Below are 23628 nucleotides of genomic sequence, written 5' to 3'. Positions count from 1 at the left end.
GATAAAAGTATCGCTAATTTGTGTTTGCTCGTGCATTGAGAAAACTTATTACTCCGTACGAATTTATATAATTGTACAGTAACGACCATTATTTCATGATAAAGTCAGATAAATGTAATTTTTTAATGTAATGTGCTACATTACATGATTCTTTATTGCACGTTAAGTTTTTAATATAACAAATTTTATAATTGCATCAATGAGCCGGCTTTACATTGTAAGTTTTACGTTTTATGCATCTATTTGCATGCACAGACTAATATAAACAGACGAAAAAGTAGTATTACATCCATTCATAATACCTCCATTATTCATTGAGGAATTCTAATGATTACTTATGGAATTACTTGTTTAATAGTTTAGTAGCCTTTTGTTATACAGTAGCGTCAATGTGTCGATGCACAGCAATTGATATTTGTTATAAGGTATCATTACTTTTGATCATTTAGAAACATTTTCAAGATATATTTTAATATTGAATTACACATATTTCCTTTTTTTTTACGCTTGGGACTATTATCACACATGTACACTTGAGTGGTTTCTTTTGTTATTTAATAGGTTATTCAGCGGTACGCATATCGGGTTATGCAAAGTTAAAGAATGGGATTTTGCTAATGTAGCTACAGTGTGTTGATGTTTTAACAGGTTTAACACGGTTTTGTTTTTTTTATATGGAAGTACTGTTCGACTGGTCCAAAATTGATCGTAGTTCTACTACTAATATATAATTTACATTATATTTATCATAGATTTTTAATATTATTTATATACGAAAAAGGTTATACGTACGTACATATATTTGAATATTCAGCAATATTTTTTATTTTAATTAAATATACTATTTTATAACATAACTGTCTTTTTTTTTTTAAGCAAAAGCAATTTTTAAATATATTTTAGTAAAGGTTAGTCACGTTATCACCTGAGTTTCTCTTTGCTCCATTAGCATCTATATTTTTATCGTCACATTTTTACAAATAACACCTTAAGTAATAAATATTTTATGTAGTATCAAGTCTCTAGAATAATATATTGACGAATGCAAATGTTAAGTTTTTAATTTAAAATATTGATTATTAACAAAATTGTACAAAATGTAAACGGAAAGGAGGAGGGGCAATACTACCATCTTCTCCAGTTATAAGTTTGTTCTAATTAATTTTTATTTATTATATAACTGTTTGCAAGATCATATACTGTTTAATTTAAATATTAACAAGAAGTATATTTTAAGTTTTTATATAAATTTTTTTAAATGTGAAACGCCCTGCCGCGCACGTCTTGTGAGTTAAACATATAAATATATACAGGTAATTAAATGTTACAGCTCGCCTCTCTATTCAATTCATTTAATAATCCAATTAGTAGGCAATGTTTTTTTAAATATTTTTTTTTATTACATTTTTTAATATTTAAAAAACATTAAAAAGATATTGTCTGCTGATTGGATAAATGTAGAAGACGTCATTTTATGTAATTGATTCTGTTAATGTTAATAATAAAAAAATGGATACATTCTCAACTACTGAAAGAACTATCGAAATGATATACTTGATAAGAATTCTTGTTCTTATTATTAACATTAAAATTAAAAGCATTAATCTTCAAAATTTGATATAAGAAATTACATAAAAATACGTGATATAATATTTGAAAGGTAAAGAAACCGATAAAAAAATAATTAAATTAATATCAAAATTGAAAGTCATGTTATTGGTCTTGCGTAAACATTATTTGTTAATAACAGTCGAATTTCTCTTCTTAGATGACGATGAAAAGGGCATTAGGTTGCGTCTCTCAATGCCAAATATATCTTCCTGTCTCCTCACGGCTGCTTGACCACGCAAAGCAAACGTGACGAAACGAGTTTCTTGAGGATGCATTTGTGCATCTCGTGAATAGAAATTTCTCGTAAACATTGATCTGTCGTGTAATGTGACGACACATTTCAGAGAAATCTGCATAATGTTAATTAAAAAATACGCTATATGAAATATATAATTACTGTTTGCAATATAATATTATGTAAAACTAGCTAATTGAAACGCTCTTCTTATCCTTTGCATATCTAAGGTACGTCTAAGTTGTTTATGCAGTTCCATTAATCATATAGATGAGACATATAATACGAAATTAATCTAGTCGCTGGATTTTTCGTACTATGATCAAGGTAATCTTGAAGATAAACAATCAACGCGCATAAATATTCATGAACAAAAACTCACTCAGTTAATATTGCGCGTTACAATTGATTTGACCGGTAACAATGAGAGATATTTAATGAATTGCGTTTGCACGATCTTCTAACTGATAAATTAATTGTTGCAAAAATATGCGTATCTGAGAAATCGCATTATATAAGAAGGGAATGTGTCGTCAATAAACTCGCGCACATAATAAAGATTCTTGAATTTTTTTTATAGAATAAAGGGGCCTTGTGAAATCAATCATAATTAACGGTTTGTTATTTAAATTTACAACTTGCCAAAACGTGCCGTATCGAATAGATGAAATGCCATAGAAATGTCGAAGAAATTCGGAGTTTCCAACTTAGGTTGCATCAGCGCGGATTAGCGCTTACTAACGATAAGATTGCGTTTAGTGCAGTGAGTGTGATGACCAAGGTATTTCATGTTGCAATCGAAATATTTCTTTATCGAGGATCTAATCAAAATATTATAATATTCTTTTTCGCGTACATATCACGCTTTTTGTCAACAGATTTCTTATAATAACAATACGTAGTATTGCGTATTATTATCGTTAGATGCATTTTATCAGAACATTTTATAGATGTAATCCTTATAACTAAAAATATGTCCCAAAGGATTTTTAAAGTCTATATACTTTTTGCAAGTCTATATACATATTGTACACATATTATTTAATCTATTAAATTAATTAATAATTTCTATTATATATGTATAAATATTATTTTTATAATATTTATAAATTAATAATATCGTCAATTATTGCGAAAATTGTAAAATGATACAAGACTTTTTGACTCAATTTAATTCATTCTACCTCTGTGCAAGCATTGTGTCTATAATTATCAGATACTTTGTATATGAGATATATACGTATATATTTATGGATATTCGTTACATATTTAATAGTATCGTTAGTAACGACAAACTTTCCACTGATCGTATTATAAACAGTTTAGATATAGCAATTTGAATATCTAGAAGATTTCTAAGAACAAATCAGGTGCAGTATAATTATACTCTTGGCATAAAAAAAATAGAAGTAATTTATTATAACCTGAGATTATTGTGCAGTCATATAGTAGATACGATCAAAATACGAGTGTTTGTTAGTTTTTTCTGCACTCTTTGATTACTATCCATTTACTTTATTATACCATTTTTATTGAAACTATACGTTATTAATTAGTATTAATCTGCAAAAGACGTTTAGGTTTCTTCCATTGCGGAATTGATGATCGACGAAATTTTTACTATTTATCTGATCAAGTTTATAATACTCGTATATTATGTCTATTGTCACGTCTCAGAATGTCACGTTATAATGCTCGATAAATTTTTTATACTTAAATATCGAATCAAACGTGTTCGACATAAAGCATGCTCCACGATTAATTACGCTATTTACGATTATTAGATTTTAATTCGGACTATGAGATAAGTGAGATAAATGAGATAAGCATGAAGAAAATTTTATTTGATTTTTTTTTATACCTTTTTTACATTTATCGATTTCATTTATATGTGACACAGCTAATTAGTCAGTTGTCCTATCCACAGTCTAATCATTTTATATGCAACTTAATTATTATGTATTATTACTACAATCTCTGTCATTTTTAAAATCGTGATATGCTCTACTTTCCTTTTGATTAATAATGAATGAAATCTAAAGTCCATTCTAAAATCTAATAACCGAACGGAATGCGCAAGATTCAGTTCTGGCTTATACTCAAATTAAAGATTAATATGTTTGTAAAATTCGAGATTTTGAATCTTATTTATTATATTTAGTGTATTCATGCCCCAGTTAACTTCTAATTTATTTAACAGAAAGCATTTATACAAAGGGAAATGAATCATTAATCGGGATTTTATCGCGTATCGCATTTTTTAAAGCTTTTCATTTTTAATAGGATCGGCACGTTCCTTGGTATCAGTGATGAGATTTTTGCACGAATATTCGTTTATCAGAACGAACGTGTGCATATTAACATTGTCTTGTTCATGCATTAGAGAAAAGTGTAAGACAACTTTTCCGAAAGGTCTTGTCGTATTATTTATGATTTACAAAAGTAATATTTTACTTACAAACAATGCAATGTTAGGCATTATTACAAGGTCCTCTTCTGTACCGTTGCTCATTTCTGGAACGTATTTTAGTGGATGCACAGGTATCGCCGACAAGGTACCGTTCTCATTGAAGATTACATCCGCATGCTCGAATGATTCCCTGCAATGAGAATAATAACGGAATGATGTTAAGTATTATTTTGCCACTATATTCGTGTAATTATATTACGGATTAGAATTCTTTGCGTTTCATAAATATACTTTTTGGAAATACACTTTTCGATATGAGCGACTAATGTGTCGTTATGCAATTGAATTATCCTATAAAAATGTTATTGATAAAAAATAATTAAAGATGGGAGAGATTATATTTATAGGATTAAAGAAATTGTAAGTATAGAAATTATATGTAATATTATGCTTTAATAATATGGTTATATAATCTACTATATTGAGAAATGTTACTGTAATTTACAATTAAAGAGAATTTATCTAAATACAATGAAAATACTATTGGAAGATATAAGAATAAAATTCAAAGCATAATTTTGCTAAATTTATTTAATAAATTTTTAATTCTAGCGTATAAGTAAATAAAGCTTTAGTTGTCGGATATTTTAATTTAAGAGTTTGAAAAGACTTGGAATTTGCTCTTCTTTCGTCTATCTAGTTATTTCTTTTCTGTCAATTTTATTTTGTTATTTTGCGTATATATTTTTTCTGTTTCTGTTTTTCTTTTATTAATTTCACAACTGTGCATTTAAATAAAATGTAATTGTAAGGTTATCAATTCACATTGAACTGTAAATTTGAGTGATCTCGAGTTAAGAACGATCACATACCGTTGCTAGTACGAGAGTGTAACATGTTATAATGTAAATTTATTTCGTTCAGAGGAAAAGCCAAGGATAAAAAAAAACAAGAATGCAATTCTAAATGGCTGTCTTGATAGGGAAATGTACATGGAATAATCATATGAACTAGATCATGTCAATTACATACTACATATTATAATATTATATATTAGATGACTCATTATGTTTCCCGAACTCTTGAACGAGACGACTTTCACTTTCCATGCGATCGTGGAAGAATTTTTTTTTATTGCAGGAATATGTATTTTTCATTAGGTTTTTCATTTTGATTAATATTTATCTCTCAATTTATCTCTTTTTAATAAGCATTTTTTTCCCAAGTTATAAATTTATTTTATGTACAATAAAAGAAAAAATTCTAAAAGAATAAAATACATTCCCACATAAAAAACAATAATTGTTATTTCATATCTTGATTTACCAATAAAATATTAAGTTTGTTTGATGATCTATATTATAGTTTTTTTTAATAATCTAACTTTAACTAAATATTTACGAATTTCTAATTTAATATGAATAAGCTTTTTAAAATTAATTTTTAATTGAACATAAATTAATTTGATTTTAACATAACTTTTAACTAGTTAGTTTGTTGTTCACGTAAGTTTAACGTAACTAAGGTAATTTTAATATACCATTAAACTTCAACTTAATTTAATTAACCAAATTTTTTAACTTACCCAACCCTGAATACGTACCTTTTAAACATGCAGTTGAATTTCTTGAAATAATTGTATGTTATTTAAATAATCTATGTTATGTAACAGTAAGGTCACAAATGTCTTAAGAGAAGGTGTTTTTAAGATAAATGATATTATTGAAAGACGTTCAAAAAATAAATAATAGATACGTAATTACATGTCATGATAACAACGATGAAATATGGCTTCACGCGTTGAACGGATTGTGATTCGTTATCCGTTCTTAACTCGAGCTATAAAACAGTAGTTTACATATATGCGTTCCGCAAACAGGATACAATAAAATTATTATGCTGTTTACTTGTACACGTAGGGCCCAACTTCTTGGAATCGTATCTTGCTTTCCTCGCCTTTCAAGTACTCGTCGCGATTTGTCACGTTAAACAAGTAGATCTTGACGTAAAGGTCGACCGGCGGTTTCCGCCATAACTCGAAGGTCTCACCGCCCTCGCTGAAGGATACCTTCCACTTGAATATCATTTCGTAGGGGTGGCAGAGCAGTATGAAACAGCCGCTCGCGAGGCTGCACAGGCCGAGAATCATCAGCATGAAGGTATCTGTGGTCAAAGATGGAAAAGAGGCGTTATCCAAGCGAACGTTAACCAGCGATCAAGGAATCTGCTGAAATTATAGTGAAGCTATAATCAGCTTTGATCGGATATCTTTCTAACAAGGCTACTTTTGCGTTATTATTTCTCGTCTTCTGCCTATGCTCCGATTTTATGGTTCGTTGATCTCTCGTAAGATCTAAGCCATAAAAGCGATTACATCCTGTGCAACAAATTTGAGAAAATACTCGATATATGTACTTCCGACAAATAAAAAATTTGAGAAGATACTTTGTATCTTTGCATTTTGCAAATATTCCTAATGATTTTTAATTATGTACAATATTCTTTCGAGGATATCGAAAGCAAAGTAAGATTTTTGCATCTAATCTTTTTAAATCTTTTCTCATCAAATGTTGTAATACAGATTTTATGCAATTTCTGCTAAATCGTAAAATCATGTAATTACAAAATTTTCTTTCAAAGTAGAAAATATTAAATACGTTAAGGTAACGTAACTAGTTTAATAGAATAGTTGTGAAATATAATTATTAACTTCTGCGAAGTGATTCATTAGCGCACAGGTACATATTACTGCTTTTTGTACTTTTCTACCTTAATTGTATTTACAAATTTATGGCTTTCAACCGCAGCGTTAATCTTAGCTATTTTGATCACAGATAAGCACGACTTAAACGAATATTACAGAGACTTTCACACAGATCTCCCGAGGTTTCGTAATTTATGCTCACTAAGAGAAGTATTCTGCTTTTCTTTGACCGACGAGTCGTGGTATCGTAACTTTTGCTCTGTGTGCGGGCGTTATTGCGATATCAGATACAATAGGAGGTCAATCGAGTGTACAAATAATCTCTTGATCGTGTGTATTGCGCGATCGCCTTTATAACTTTTCGCCGCGAGGATGAGAAACGGTACTCGACTGTTTACGATAATTAGCGATGAGTGCAATCGGACAAGCACTTTGAAACCGAGAGATCGAGGCCAAGTTTTCTATTTAACTATTTGATCTTTGGTATAACGATGTCAATTTGCTCATTTGTATAATAATTAATATCAATATAATGCAAATTTATAAAATTATTAATCTTTTATATAAATATATATATATAATTTGTAAAAAGAAACATTTATAAATAAGTATTATACAAATTATAATTAGGTTAGTAAATTTCAAGTTTTTAAATTTTTCTATTGGTTTCTCTAAAGCTTGAAAATTGTGTACATTGTCTTTCTCTTTTTAATGCATTCTTTATATTTTTGGAGTACCATTTCGAAAAAATAAGCTATTTGCAGAAGCAGCTTTTTTAACCCATTAATCTAATGTTCCTTTGTATATACATTTTTTAATAGTTTAATAATAAGAAAATGTAGATAAAAGAATATTAAAATTAAAAGAAAAATTAAAATTATGTGAAATAACTACATTAGTTTTCAATGAATCTGCTTCTGTAAGAATTTCTATTTTTATGGTTCTATTGTATTTTTCAAGATCCATTTTAAGAATCAGTAAACTTCTTAATTTTAAATAAATAATTTCTTTATAAAGTTTTTATGTATATAAAAGAAATTGATACTATTAATTGTACTTGAATTTTTATATGGTAATTTGTGTGTGTTGCTTCTTATGTGTGACTGTTATTTACACCAAGGTGGGCGTACTACGCAAATCCTTGGAGTATTAAATATGTGTTACGTGGACGTCAGTTACATCTGCGCATTATTATATGTATGTTATCGTATACTCTATCCAGTCCAAGACATGAGGAAAAAAACCTTGGATCTTTAAGATTAGACGCAGAGACCGTCTTATTTCTCTTCCGGCCATCTTCTTAAGAAGGACGAATTATTACTCTTGATTTCTCGCACAAATAAATTTGCTTAGCGCAATATCATTCTGCCATCAAGTTTAATGTACGCAGTTTATACGCATGATTTTCCTTACATAGCATTACTTTATGAAATTTATGATTATAGCACTTGCACGCTTATGTACAATCTTAACAAGATTATACATTAGAGTATTAAACATCCGCTAACGAATAGAATTTCTTTGGCAAATAATCTTCTTATTAGCGAGTGAGAGGGCACGTTAAATCTCGTGACTTTCCTGTTTTTATTGAAGAATGTAATTTTCTTATTTGCTTAAAATTTAATTAAAAGACACTTATTTTATTACTACTAATTATATATTATCAAAAATATTGATACATAAAAGTTCAATTTTATCATGAAAAATGAATTTGACGTAACATTGTAACCTTTTTATTTTTATAGCTGTGAGTCATATTATTATTCTAAAATATCTTATTAATATTAATTACTTTTTAAAAATACTTATTAGTATTAATTAATATAAATTAATACTAATTAGACAATTAAGAAATCGATTAATCAGTTTCGTATCAAGAACTGATCACTGACAAATTGTAATATGATCGTGATGTAATTTATAACGTGATAAACATAGAAAAAATAAAAGATAAGAGAGTGTAAAAGATTATCAGCGTCAATGTCAGCAATTGTTATTGCAAAACTCGAAGTCTGTCCTTGTACTAGTATGTTATCAACATGAATATTTTTTTTCCAGCAGACTTTAAATGACAATAACACATGTGTCGCGGCGCCAATCTTTTTTTTTCCCCGATGCACTTGATGACGCACAGAGGTAATACGGTAGCACAATGTTACCGTAACACTCAAGTAATTTTTCCGTGGATCACGCCTAAGTCTATGCCTGAGTGTATTGCGGAAATATAATAGGAAAAGATTTATTTACTCGTTTGTATGCGAAGGACATCGGGCACTGCTCGACATTCATCAAATGATCTAATTGTAAGATAATTTTGTTACGCCTACGCACGCTATTTGCACACAAAGGATTCCTAGATTTTAGATATGATCGTAAACAAGATATCTTTTTAAATATTTTTGCTTAATAGAGTTATTTACGCTTTTTGTAATTATTACGTCGATTATATTTAAAATATATTGTTTACACATGTAAGCGCAAGCAACACACGCACGCATATATATAAATTGATTAAGTTTTTCTCGAAAAATACGTGATATTTATCAGAAAAAAATTTTTAAGTATAAAAATTATTTAAAAAAAAATTACTTTATTAAAAAATTATTATTTAAATTAATCTTAATTTTAATCGTTAGATTTATTAGTTCTTCAATAGCTGTGAAAATGGAAGAAGTCAAAAAGAACCTTTCCTGAAGAATTGGACTACATTTAACAGACGTTTATATTTGTAATTAAAAATTGTGATTAATGTGCGAAAGTTAAATGTAGTAGAGAGTGCGATTAAGCTCTAAACGTCCACATGTTCGCGCGAATGTCATAGTTGCCCATAGTTGCTCAGGTTGTAGAAAAGGCGGTCTCCTCTCGCCTATTGCAAGACCGCTGGCAGTGTACGACTGTGTCGTAATAATTTTCTGGTGGTAATCGAGACGAGACTGCAAATGCATGATCAAATAGAAAGTGCATAGTTACGTGTGTCCCTATATTCTACATTGTTTTACACTTAACACGTATTACCTACAGTATTATAGTTGCATCCGTATGCCTCAGACACGTTTTATCAGCATGAAAGAACCTTATCAACTTTGCATAACGATAATATTACAAATTGCAAATTTTAAGATGTACGCGTTATTATTGAAGAAGAAAGACGATTGATTTAATAAAAATAGATGACCGAGTCAAGTCATAAGTATCAGCCTCTGTCTATAATTATCTAGCAACTATCAATTAATTATCAGCAAATATCAGTTATCTAGAGAATATTAATTAAAAGTGAGTAAGACGTACGCAAATCAGATAACAGTCTATTGAGGCAATTCCCCGCTGACTCGCGATGATGTTTTGATTTTGCGCAACGCAAGGAATCGGTAGTTTACCCCTTCGGTAATTTTCATCGCGAAGAGACATAATCTGAGAAAGCGACGCGAGTTTCTCCCATGCATTTTAGTTATTGCCTCACGTTGCCATTTGCAAATCAATTTGATAATTCTACGAAGTTAGTTGTTCGCTGGGGATCTTACTGCGGTCGATTTTATCTACGCGGTTTGTGGCAAAGAGCACTATTTAGATGCTCACGAACTAGTCCGACAGCGTTCCGTTTATCTCGCATTTTGTCAAGGGCAATAATCCTTATCATTGCGTTTTTCCGGTATTTTTCATTCCACTGCGGGTCCCTTATGTAATACCAATAAATCGGTAAATGACGATATCGCAATGGTGTGAGAACGCCGTTTGCATAACTGGCATTTGGTGACCGTTTAAAGAGTGTTAACTTCTACCTTATCGTTCATGAAACACGTGCTGAATTTTACGCCTGAAGGTGATAGTGACAGATAGTAATTTTGCATGCCTTGTTCGTACATTCACCGACCTCGCGCACGTGCAGCCACTTTTTTCGGTACATCAGTTTATCTTACTTTCATGAAAAGAGAAGAGACTCGTCGAGCGCTTTGCTTTTATACAAAGCAAGAATTGAAGTAGATATAATAACAATGCATGTTTGATATAATGCAGAGAAATTTGCTGTAAAAAAAATATATATAAAAAATTGGTAAAATTATAATTTTGGATTACCTCGAGGCATTCATCTATTTCACGTTTTAGTATTTTTGAAAATTTTCCGATGTTGTGTTTCTTTTCTTTATAATTGACACGATCATTAGCATCAAATCTGCATTACATGCAGATTTTTATCAAGATTTCCAAGATTCCCAAAATGATGTCAAAATGACTGCAAAATAATCGTTAAAAGTCACTTTTCGATCAATTACGATTTACTTTGATGTCATTTTGATTTATTGTTCTGCTTGGGTTTGCTACACAAATAAAGTGTAGCTCGTGAAATAGTTTGAAAATTATATTAACAAGTTAGTTTTCATGGATGCAAATTAATAAATATTTTCACATGAGTGTACTTGTATCGATAAAGTGCCGATATGGAAATTCCTCCGGTAGATTTTGCCGTCACTTTATAGGAAAACCGGTTCTCCGCTTGATCCTTTTTTTTTCTTGGATACAAGTCTCCAATGCCATCATCCGTTCAGGAAATATTCCAGTATATATGTAATGCGCATTTAGTGCGTCATTACCGGCGGTTTCTTATCAATTACACGAAACTAATTAGAACTACGTAAAGACAAATGCGTCATACGATGTTCAAATAGAGCAAGAGCATTTGTTGCATCTCTTGCGTTTTCTTGCGTTTCGTACAAGGTACAAGTACAATGTATTATTGAAATCTTCTTTTGTATACTTTCAGATCCTTGTCCAAGATGATTTTAAAGTAAATGTGTAAATTTGAAAAATATCTTTTCTGTCTGTCAATTAAAAAAATTAATTTTTTCTTAGCAAAAAATCCGGAAGCATTTGAAATTATATTTCATTTAATTTTAATTCAATTTCAGTTTTAGTTTAAAAGAATTCATCTGAAAACAATTAATTTAAAACTTGATAATTCAAATGTGTTAAACATTAACAGTTGAAGTGTTATGAAGAAAAAGACATTCCACACAACCTGTCCGTTGAGGAAGAAACAACTTCGTACATTGGCATTCATAGAGAATTTTTACGTCTGCAAGACGACATTCTATCTGATAAAAGCGTCGTGCACTTTCGTATATGTATGCAAGTCCATAAAAATGATAATTAGGAAGATAAGTGCGAGTTATCGTCTAGATGGACGGCTGCGCTCGCCGTTTTAGGTCAATGGTGGAGTTGTGTATTGTGCAGGATGAGAAAGCATTAGCCGAGAAAGATACATCGCGACTGTAACTTGACAGCTAACTGTCCGATCCATTCATAAGTCGTCGTATTCCGTTAAAGCAGATCGTATACTGAGCGAAACTTCCTCAGGCGCGACGATACATTCTTCGCGCGCGCGCACAATTGATGATCGGCAGCTATATCTGTTACAAACAATGTATTCGTGATTCGAATGCGAGAACGAAAAAGGGACTACATTTTATTGCGATTTTATTTCGGCATCGCGAGACTATCATTGTACTTCATACGTTGTGATTTTACATCTTACGAATATTCAACGCGTGGACACATCCTTGAGTTTTGTATTTTTAACGAAACGCATAAAATTTGATATTTTATTACGTGGATATAAAAGATCGAACATCAGCAAAGGTTAAAAAAGTATAATAAAATTAAACGCAAAATAAAATCTGGTTTTTAGACAAAAAAAGTTCTGTGACACACCTTCTAAGAGACTACCTGCATTCCCCGATGACAAAACATTGTGGATTTTTGTGAATTTTTTAGGAAAATAATGAAAAAAATTTTATATTTAGAAAAAAATTATATATTATTAATGTTATTAATATGTATCTCGTGATTCCGGCATGATTCCGTAAGGTCATCAAATATATAAAATTATAATATGTGCTTATAAAATAATTATATGGCTACCGACTGTCAAACTAAATTTTTATATTTTAGAAAAATACAAAAATTATGCAAAAAATTATGTAAAAAAACGGTTTTTTCAATAAAAACTTGAAAATTTGATTGTATATATATTTTTCTAATTAAAAATTAGATTTACTACAAATAACGACAAATTTTCATGAAAAATATTTTAATCTGTTTGAGTTATCATGCCAACATTGACAAGAAACAGTGATTTCTCGAGCGTATACACGCGCTCATATTACTTGTTCACTTTGTTATTTTTGTAGCTTTTACATTAACTCTTTTTGTCTTATATTTTTAAAACTGAAGAATGGTTTTTAATAATAAAAAAAAGGAATTAATTTTTTAAAATTTCAGAACGTAATATAGTTTCTTAAGGAGGGTTGCATGTGTGCCGGCTTCAAAAAACTGATTCTGTTTGCTAATTTTGATTCCTACATGCGTGTATAGTATCTTTGTAAAAGGATTTTTTACAATTTGCGGTATTACTGGAACTACGAGTTCAAATATGTAAGGGCGTGCGAATCCAAGTACGAGCTGTCTAAGCGCTTGTTAATGTAGCAGCACGGTTAAATGCTATTTAGGTCGCTATTCTGAGAAAACCGGTAGATGTTATGGTTTATTCTTTAAAGGTTTCTATTAGTCCAGAGAAAAATCTTACTTTCTATATGCTATCTAGTCTAGGCAGAAAACCGTTAGAACTGCTTGAATCTCGTTCTTTGTCGTGTTTAGCGTTAGTTGCAAAGCATGTGTTTCAAAATATTCCACGAAAAGAAATCTTTTAGAGTTACTAACATTCGACCTGGATATAAAATAAAGAAACGACAATTCCGGAGGAATTCAAGCGAAAATGACGAAGTATCAGTGAGTAGTGGCGAAATACCTATTTTCTGATTAATTATATTTGTAGCAGCATTTTTAGCAATCTGCATATTTAATGATGGTTTGACAAGTCTATTAAAAATAATGAACATTTTGAAAATTCGTTAAATTACCAGCAAAGATACCGACGAAAAAGATAGCGCAGGAACAAGAAAAATCGTCGTACGACAGATTATTCAAGAGAATTCAGAATAGCTCGGCGATTGGAGAAATTGACAGAAAACAATTTATGAAAAAGTGGAAGATATGGCTCTGGTATTGTAGAATAATCGTAACTGCAACTTTTATTATATATGAAAAAAGTAAAACTAATACTTTAAACATGTTTTTCTAGAAATCATGTTTTTCGACTCGATGGAAGTGAAGAACGAATTAAAATAACCTCTTGGTTTTTTCTCTGCGTTTTTTTCTCAACATTTTGCATATAAATAGTACCAGAATTAAGTTTTTACAACAAAAATTTGATTTATTCCAAACAAAAAAGTAATGGATTTTTTTAACAAAAATTGAATTTTTTTGAATGCCGTACTTTTTATAAATTTTATGCAGTTAATTTCATGTATATCAGTCATGACAACACTATAATTAATAAGAATAAGAAATTTTCGTTTCAGATAATTTGCAGAAATTGAATCATTTCCATCGTAGAGACGTGTTTTATCGATGACTCATATAATTCGATCGTCATTTGAAGGCATCAAGCAGAACTTTTTTCTAAATAAAAAATTTTTTGCCGTTTAAACTTTAGATAATTACACATAAAAACTCGCATCTTTCTATATATAAAACAATTTTTTTTTCTAATTCACAAAAATAATTTAATTTTGCGATTAACAAATAAAATTCCTTTTAAGTTAAAATAAATCTTTCTTTTAACATTTATAAGATGCAAATTTGATTATATTGTCATTTAATAGATGAGAGAATGTATCGAACGTGCGATCTTTTACATATAAATCATATAAATATATTTCCGTCAGATTGTATGCTTGGTTTAATGATTATTTTTTTAAAATGAATGTTTGGTTATTATCCGGTTATTAAATTTATGATTATTGAATTTATTAAACATTTTTGTATAATTAACTTTTTGTTTCTTGTATATTATTTTACGACAAATCTTATATCACTTGCGTGTTTAGTTTTCGAATAAAATACTCATTAAAATGCGCATATTGTACAATGCATATTTTATTCGCACAGTCACTAATTGAACATTCACGACTCATTCAGACAAATAAACGTGCGTCATTAATGTAAAGTAAATCCGTATTCACGCGGAATTGTTTTACGGTACTTTGACAATAACTTTAAGGTATCGGATCCGTTTGTAAGATCATTAATATTTGAGATTCCGATGGCTACCATTACCTACCTTAATGTGTTTCTTTTTTTATGACCCATCGGTCATTGACTTATAAACTGCTCTTACAGCTCTTTTATTTGACACAGTTATCATGTGGTCCGTGGACTTTAAGTCGGTCAACAACTTTTATTCAATGAAACGAGAGTAAAAGAGTGTGTTATGTGTACATAGCACGCTCTTAACCGACTTTTGCTTTCACGCACGAATATACAAGCAATTCAGGTGTGTTATAATGATTAATTAATTTTCCTTTCGATACGTTGAATATTAGACAAATGTGTTCGTAGCTAAATGTGACTAACCTGTTTATTGATCAAAAAATTTTATGTAATATCTCTTTTTAGTTCAATCTAGTTTTTAATTGCCTTAACAACGGTCAGAGGTAATAACTTCTGAGTGATATGATAAATCACTGAGATAATATCTTCAATCAGCGTTTTTCTCAGAAACAATGCGCACTAAAGATTTCGTCATTTTCAAGCCTAAAACAACTGACAAGAAATCAACTGACAAGAAATGATCAATTGATTTGCAATTTTGCTGCATTAAAGTTTGAATGCATTAATCATATTATAGCGTTGAAATATATATATGTAAAAATAATGAAGTAACATGACACTTATAACTTTATATACTTGGAATATTAAAATTTATTTAATTATTGTTATTAAATATTTTTTTACATTTCTAATCTGCAAAGTATTAATATTTTACAAATTTTTTAGAGTTTAAGTACGAAGAAATTTTGAGTCACGCCAAATAATACGCATAAATAAAATTTTACCATGTGTATAATTATTATCAAAAAATTCAATGGTTTAATCGGATTAGTTCTGCCAGGATTAAAATTAATTCACACACGAATTTAAAATAATTAAGACGCAACATTCAAAATTAATTTTTCTAACGATGCGTGTTTTCATTAACCAACAAAATTGATGTCACCCATAAGGTATAACTAATTAATAATTTATTGGAGTTACTTATGCACGAAATGTCAGAGAATAAACGTCATTGGGAAAAAATGTATGTTTTATTCAATACTAAGAATTGCTGCGACTAGCGTAGACTTGCTAAGCTTATGTTTGATAAATACATTAGTCCGATTTGACTTATTATTGTTTAGTACGTCGTTTGAAAAAAAACGTTGATTTAACACATTGTGTAACATTTGTTAGCTTTAGAGCCGCAATTACAACTACTTTTATGTCTATCAATGTTTAGTTTCCAAAACAGTTAAACGTTTTATAAGCGTTCGGTCGAAGGTCTTCGACGGGATGTCTGTAAAATCGTAGAATAAATAAATGATCAGTAAACTGGAAATAACGTGTATTTAATCAAAAGTAGAAGCAATTTAAAAAAAGCACGATTAAACATAAAGTGAAAAAACCTGTCTTGGAATCTCAACAACAAGATTCCATTCTTCCCAAATTATTTAACGAAAGGCTCTTATAATTAGTTGTTTTGCGAGATACTTCTTGCGACACTACAGGATGTTTCGAAAAAGGTAGTTGAATGTTTCCCACACAGGGAAACTCAGCGAAATGTAGGAGGATCCAGATTCAAATCTTCATTAAAGCGCCTTTTTTACAATAAATATTTTACAATTTTTTCAGAGATCTTAGATGCTTTTTAACATAAGAGGAGAAGGCAGTATTAGTAAGATACAAACCTGCTAATCTTGTATATGATAATTTGATAATTTTGTTCGATTTGATTTATTATTGTTTAAAAAGTGCAAAATTATTGTTACGACATACAGTTTTTTGAATTAAGATTTCGTGAACTGAGAAGCGTGCGCGCGCAAAGAAGAATGATATTCAAGACTTTTAAATATTTATTGTCAGAAAAAGTAAAACCTGATTGAATTAATTTTCTTATTTATTTAATTCACGTTTTGAAGCTATTTTAATTCTTCACTTTAGCAAACAGTGTCCTTTAAAAGAGAATAAATCTCTGGACTTGTAGTTGCTCAAGTACAGAATTGTTTATAAGATTTGGTCGAAACTTCCGACGACGTGTGTCTCAAGTAACCAAGTGTGAAACGTGACTTGCCGTCGAATGGCTCATCACATCGGGACATATAAGCAACGGACCACGTTCCTTTGTTTCGATAATTAAGTATATCTGTCGATTTCAATCTCTTCCGTGAAAAAAGCAACAGTGCATGAATAAATGATTAAAAGATATATCGAATTGTATCTGATGATTCTTCTGGGCCGAACTGCAAAGATTGTTTTTGCATGAATTCGAGCATCGGCACGTATAGTCACGTTATCACTACGCTCAGCTAATTGTAAGTTGTCAAACTAAGTTATCAAGAAATGATACGTGTAAAGAAATTACTTTCTTGTGCGAAAATTGTCTTCTCGCACGGATTAATCCATGTTTAAAGCAGATAAATTTTTTCTCGTATACCATCCGTATAAAGAAACGCAGGAGCGGCGCACTCACGTTACGCACAAGTATTTTGTGAGACGCCTGATACGCTCAACTAATACAACACACAAGAGTCTCTCCCCCTCCTCCCTCTCTTTTTCTCTAGAGAGCTCTCTGTCACATCATTCTGTGAATCACCCTGTATATATAAAATATTAATTATAAAATATATTAAGTTTAATAACATTAATATACAATTACACTATGCGAAATTCGTATTCTTTTGCAAAATATATTTTATTTACATTTAATTACTATAAGTGTAATTTCTTTATACGGATGGTATACGAGAAAAAATTTACCTGCTTTAAACATGGATTAATCCGTGCGAGAAGACAATTTTCGCACAAGAAAGTAATTTCTTTACACGTATCATTTCTTGATAACTTACAAGGAAACACAGGGAAGTGTCCGCCTCAGATTAAAACAAGTTTTTAATATGTTGTAGTACAGATAAAAATAAGGGACACGTACTTTTTTATACGTGCCCATACGCACTTTAAGGGGGTGAAACACCCCTTTGAAGAAAATCGGGTTTTTTCTTTCGAAACGTGTATCGTCGAAACTATGAGAGATAAAGAAAAATGTTCTCAATGAAAGTTGAATGCATGTTTTTCTCGCATAAGATGACAAAAACATTTTGAGGACAGTCTGTGTCTAACATGAAAATGCAGAGATTGAAAAAAACATTTACTACAAAATAAAACGACACTACACTAAAGAATAACAACAATTACGGTGTTGTAAGACATTAATTTCTTGTTTAGAAAATAATATGTAATTAATATAAGTTAAACATTTATTTACTGGTCTACATGATTCGACTAGAATAGTTGTTTTCTTCAACATTTTACAGATAAGGAGACTTGGATTACAAAAAATTATTACTCACACATTCCATATCTTCACTATCTAACGCCAGCTCATCAACTAACAACAAGAGAACTAACATAAAACTAATAAAAAAATTAGTTAGAAATTTCATCTTTTATACTGCATTTATACAATTCAATTAAAGTGTTTATTAAATTCCATTAGTGTAGAAATATGCATAACCACGCTACTGGCGCGTGCACTTCATTTCCTTACATACGTAACTCTTGAATCTATACATGTCAATACTGCCAAGACGTAAACATTCTATTTTAAGATAGGAAATGACCCTAAGTGCACGCACCAGTAGCGTGGTTATGCATATTTCTACACTAATGGAATTTAATAAACACTTTAATTGAATTGTATAAATGCAGTATAAAAGATGAAATTTCTAACTAATTTTTTTATTAGTTTTATGTTAGTTCTCTTGTTGTTAGTTGATGAGCTGGCGTTAGATAGTGAAGATATGTGTGAGTAATAATTTTTTGTAATCCAAGTCTCCTTATCTGTAAAATGTTGAAGAAAACAACTATTCTAGTCGAATCATGTAGACCAGTAAATAAATGTTTAACTTATATTAATTACATATTATTTTCTAAACAAGAAATTAATGTCTTACAACACCGTAATTGTTGTTATTCTTTAGTGTAGTGTCGTTTTATTTTGTAGTAAATGTTTTTTTCAATCTCTGCATTTTCATGTTAGACACAGACTGTCCTCAAAATGTTTTTGTCATCTTATGCGAGAAAAACATGCATTCAACTTTCATTGAGAACATTTTTCTTTATCTCTCATAGTTTCGACGATACACGTTTCGAAAGAAAAAACCCGATTTTCTTCAAAGGGGTGTTTCACCCCCTTAAAGTGCGTATGGGCACGTATAAAAAAGTACGTGTCCCTTATTTTTATCTGTACTACAACATATTAAAAACTTGTTTTAATCTGAGGCGGACACTTCTCTGTGTTTCCTTGTAAGTTATCAAGAAATGATACGTGTAAAGAAATTACTTTCTTGTGCGAAAATTGTCTTCTCGCACGGATTAATCCATGTTTAAAGCAGGTAAATTTTTTCTCGTATACCATCCGTATAAAGAAATTACACTTATAGTAATTAAATGTAAATAAAATATATTTTGCAAAAGAATACGAATTTCGCATAGTGTAATTGTATATTAATGTTATTAAACTTAATATATTTTATAATTAATATTTTATATATACAGGGTGATTCACAGAATGATGTGACAGAGAGCTCTCTAGAGAAAAAGAGAGGGAGGAGGGGGAGAGACTCTTGTGTGTTGTATTAGTTGAGCGTATCAGGCGTCTCACAAAATACTTGTGCGTAACGTGAGTGCGCCGCTCCTGCGTTTCTTTATACGGATGGTATACGAGAAAAAATTTACCTGCTTTAAACATGGATTAATCCGTGCGAGAAGACAATTTTCGCACAAGAAAGTAATTTCTTTACACGTATCATTTCTTGATAACTTAGTTTGACAACTTACAATTAGCTGAGCGTAGTAATAACGTGACTATACGTGCCGATGCTCGAATTCATGCAAAAACAATCTTTGCAGTTCGGCCCAGAAGAATCATCAAGTACAATTCGATATATCTTTTGTATTCAACCTGATACGTTGACTTAATCGGCTTATATCTCGAAATCTAAGCCTCTGCCAAATTTTTACCGAAAGAAAAATCGCCTTAGAATTTAAAGTACAACTGGTTATTCTTCTGAATCACCCTGTGCGTGTGCGTGCGTGCGTGCGTGCGTGCGTGCGTGTGTGTGTGTGTGTGTGTGTGTGTGTGTGTGTGTGAGTGTGTGTTCTTTTAATATTTGATATACTTTTATGTATCTAGTATTCTGCTACGCAAGAATAATAATTTCAAAACCATACAAATGAGTAACTATTATTAGTGTTTTACGTAATACATTAATGTTGAATAGTTTATGATCGTGCGGATAATCTTATGAATTTACTTTTGTTGTTCAAGAAAAATGTAGTAAATACACTATTAGCAGAGTTACAAAGTGTCAGAAAGATGAATAGACCTCAATTATACTTCATTAATAATAAAAAAATGCATACAAAGATTGATCGCATATTGACGTCAAAATACAATTATTTCTAATAATTTTTCAAGAATTGCAGTGTTGTAACATTGTGGCATAATTCAGTGGGATAATTAAATAATCATAATTTCTTAGATTTTGTCAATCTTTTCTGTAGATTATTTGCATTATTATCGCGTGCTGCCGATGTAATTGAGCGCTAATTCAACGGAATAAACCCGTTTTCAAAGAAGCGCATTACAATACAAATTACAATTTTAATCGCGAACATTGGTTAATCATTATTGTACCAATAACCAAGGTTGTATGAAGAAGGCAAATAATATTAATTGCGTTTATGATTAAATCACACATCCTTTTTATATGCTTCCGTTTTTCTTATTGACTGACGCTTTCTTATGCATTACTTTTATAATTAAATTTATATTTTATTTCTTACAAAAAACTATTTTAGAATATTTTTTAACTATTCAACTAGCTATTTTTAGAAAGTACTTATTTAAAATCCTTTTTTTTAAATATTCACTAACAAACAAAAATTTGAATATACTTTTTTTAAATATTTTTATTACCTATAAATTTATGTACACTATTTTTATGTTCTGATATAAAAAATACTGTGTATAAAATATAGATACATTTCATGTTTATGTTTATGAATATGCCAAAAAAATTCTTTGAAGTGTGAAGGAATTCGATTATCTGTTTAATAGTTCTCTGATCCTTCTTCTGCAACAAATTATATACTATGGATCTAGCGATTACACTTAGCGATTTGAACAATTACGTTGGCACATACATCCGTGTGAACATTTTTTCCGATAATTTTCAATGTTGCAATTCTCGGAAAGCCAATATCTTGCGCAAAACGGAGCGATTTAATCGAAATAAACCATGCAATTGCAATTTTCGGTCCAACCTTTGCCTTTTCTTCGTATTCATGAATTCGTATAAAATTAGAACCGGTTTGTTTGCCTGTAATATCATGCCACAAAGAACAGGTATACCTTTTCTCCTCAGGGATTTTTTGAAGCATCCGAATGATAATGGATAGTTTGCATTTTTATGAAATGATATTTTTTATTTTGTACATATATCCTGAACTTCTAAAATGCTCTGTTAGATATCTTGGAATGTACTTTGAAAAGCTGGATTATAAAATATGTAAAGTAATAAATAATTAAATTTGATTAACTTCTTTGGATTACTTTTTTTGTTAATGCATATTATTTAATTGTTATCAAGTAATGCAATCTTTGATTTGAATAACATTTACATAAAATCACAATAGCTCATTAAAATTCTATAACTTCGAAATTAGCTTAGAAAGATTACATGCACTGCGCTAATAAATCACCGAATATTTATGCTGTCAGTAATTATATGCTGTCAGTAATACTTACAATTAGTTACGGCCAGTTATTATGCATTTATTACTACTTTTAAATAGCGCTGATCTCTCTTATTTTTTCTAAGACATTTTTAATTTGTTTCATTCCACGTGATTTGGGATCTGTCATGAGACTACTAATTTAGATTTATTTCCACCGATGTAAATTAACTTTGACCTCAATTTAACTCACTATTTATCGTTATATAATTTTTAGAACTAGAAAAGAATAAAGAGTAAATTAAATCGAGATCAAAGTTAATCTACATTAATAAAAATGGACATTTTAGAGTTTTTAGAGTCTGCCTTAAATGGTAAAAGTAAATTTACATATAATGGCTAATTTCTTCATAAATCTATAGGTTCAGGCATTTATACAGCTTTCTTGAAGATGTTACACTAGAATAATTCTAATGTGTCTATCTTTATGTAAAATGTTTCCAGTTACTATCGACCCAAAATGATTAGAAAGTAATCTGTGAGATACCGAGATAATAATGTGCCTGTATTGTTGCTCGCAATCTTAACACATGTTATTAGAATTATAGCAATTTGCATTTCTTGGCAAATTGATACCTTCACGATATAATTTTAAATGGTAACTTTTCGATGACAATTTATGTTTGTTTACTGATTTAATCCTCCGTCGGGCGTTGTCTCAAAAATTTATCGATTTATGATAAACATATTTACGACGAATTAAAAACTTAGATATTTGAAAATATGTTTATCATAAATCTGTGAGATTACATGCGCTCGACGAAGGGTTAAAATTCGTACTGTTGCTGTAATAATTTCTACTCAGATTGCATGCAATATAATATTTGTTAGTATTTATTTTTAAAAAATATTATATATCTATTTTATATGAATAAAAGAAAAAAATCATAAAATCTTTATTTAATATGTTATTTAAATATGTACTACATATTTTATAATATTTATGATATGTAAAAAAATAAATATTTATAATATTTTATAAATATTTTATCATATTTATGATAAATCTCTATGATATTTATAATAAATCTTTATGATCTGTTTAATTTAAGATCACAGAATATTTTTGAAATATTTTGATAAATATTTATGAAATATAAACAATAATCGGGCTTATGAGTCGTATTATTCGTTAAGAGTCAGTAAGCAAAATATAATTAAGATTTTCTTTGCCTATCACACATCCCGAAGGACCACTACAAAAATGCGATTCGACACACAGTTTGTAACGAATTTGACGATATTTGGTTAATGTGGATATGAACATTCTAGTAAACAGCCATACATCACTGATAAAATATACACAATATTTCTATATCTGAAAAATGCAACAATGCAAAGATTTTCTTTACATATGTAAAAGATAATTATATATGTTTTGTTTATTGATCCTTTGCGAATAACATGTAGCACGACTTATAAGCTTGATTATTGTTTATATTGTTGAATTGTATTCATACGAACCTTATTATCACTTATTTGTTTAATTTATAAGATATTGTATAAATATTTACGAAAATATTTCATAAATTTTTGTGATTTTAGATTGAACAGATCATAAATATTATTTAAAAATATTTATTAAATATGTATAAAATGTTACTGTAAATGTTTATTTTACTTACCATAAATATTATATAAAATATGTAGTCCATATTTTAATAATATTTTGAATAAAGATTTTATGACTTTCTTCTTTTTGTATAACGTAAAACATCTATA

General features: G+C 29.6%; 1 protein-coding gene across 3 annotated transcripts in view; it reads right to left on the bottom strand.

The window, feature by feature from the left end:
* Positions 1-23628, bottom strand: part of LOC105200975 (scavenger receptor class B member 1) — a 46566-nt gene that overhangs the window by 5510 nt on the left and 17428 nt on the right. For 2 of the 3 annotated variants that reach the window (XM_026138066.2, XM_011168786.3), the window contains 2 exons: positions 6164-6419; positions 4305-4446 (listed from right to left, as the gene is read on the bottom strand). In XM_026138066.2, the coding sequence (XP_025993851.2) occupies positions 4305-4446; positions 6164-6419 (398 nt within the window). Of the gene's footprint in view, positions 1-4304; positions 4447-6163; positions 6420-7162; positions 9494-23628 lie in introns of those variants that run through there. The other variant, XM_039457772.1, reaches the window with a different exon arrangement.

The sequence above is a fragment of the Solenopsis invicta genome, chromosome 15 (genome assembly GCF_016802725.1).
Source record: "Solenopsis invicta isolate M01_SB chromosome 15, UNIL_Sinv_3.0, whole genome shotgun sequence".
Taxonomy (NCBI): Eukaryota; Metazoa; Arthropoda; class Insecta; order Hymenoptera; family Formicidae; genus Solenopsis; species Solenopsis invicta.
This window is presented reverse-complemented; position numbering and strand designations above follow the sequence as displayed.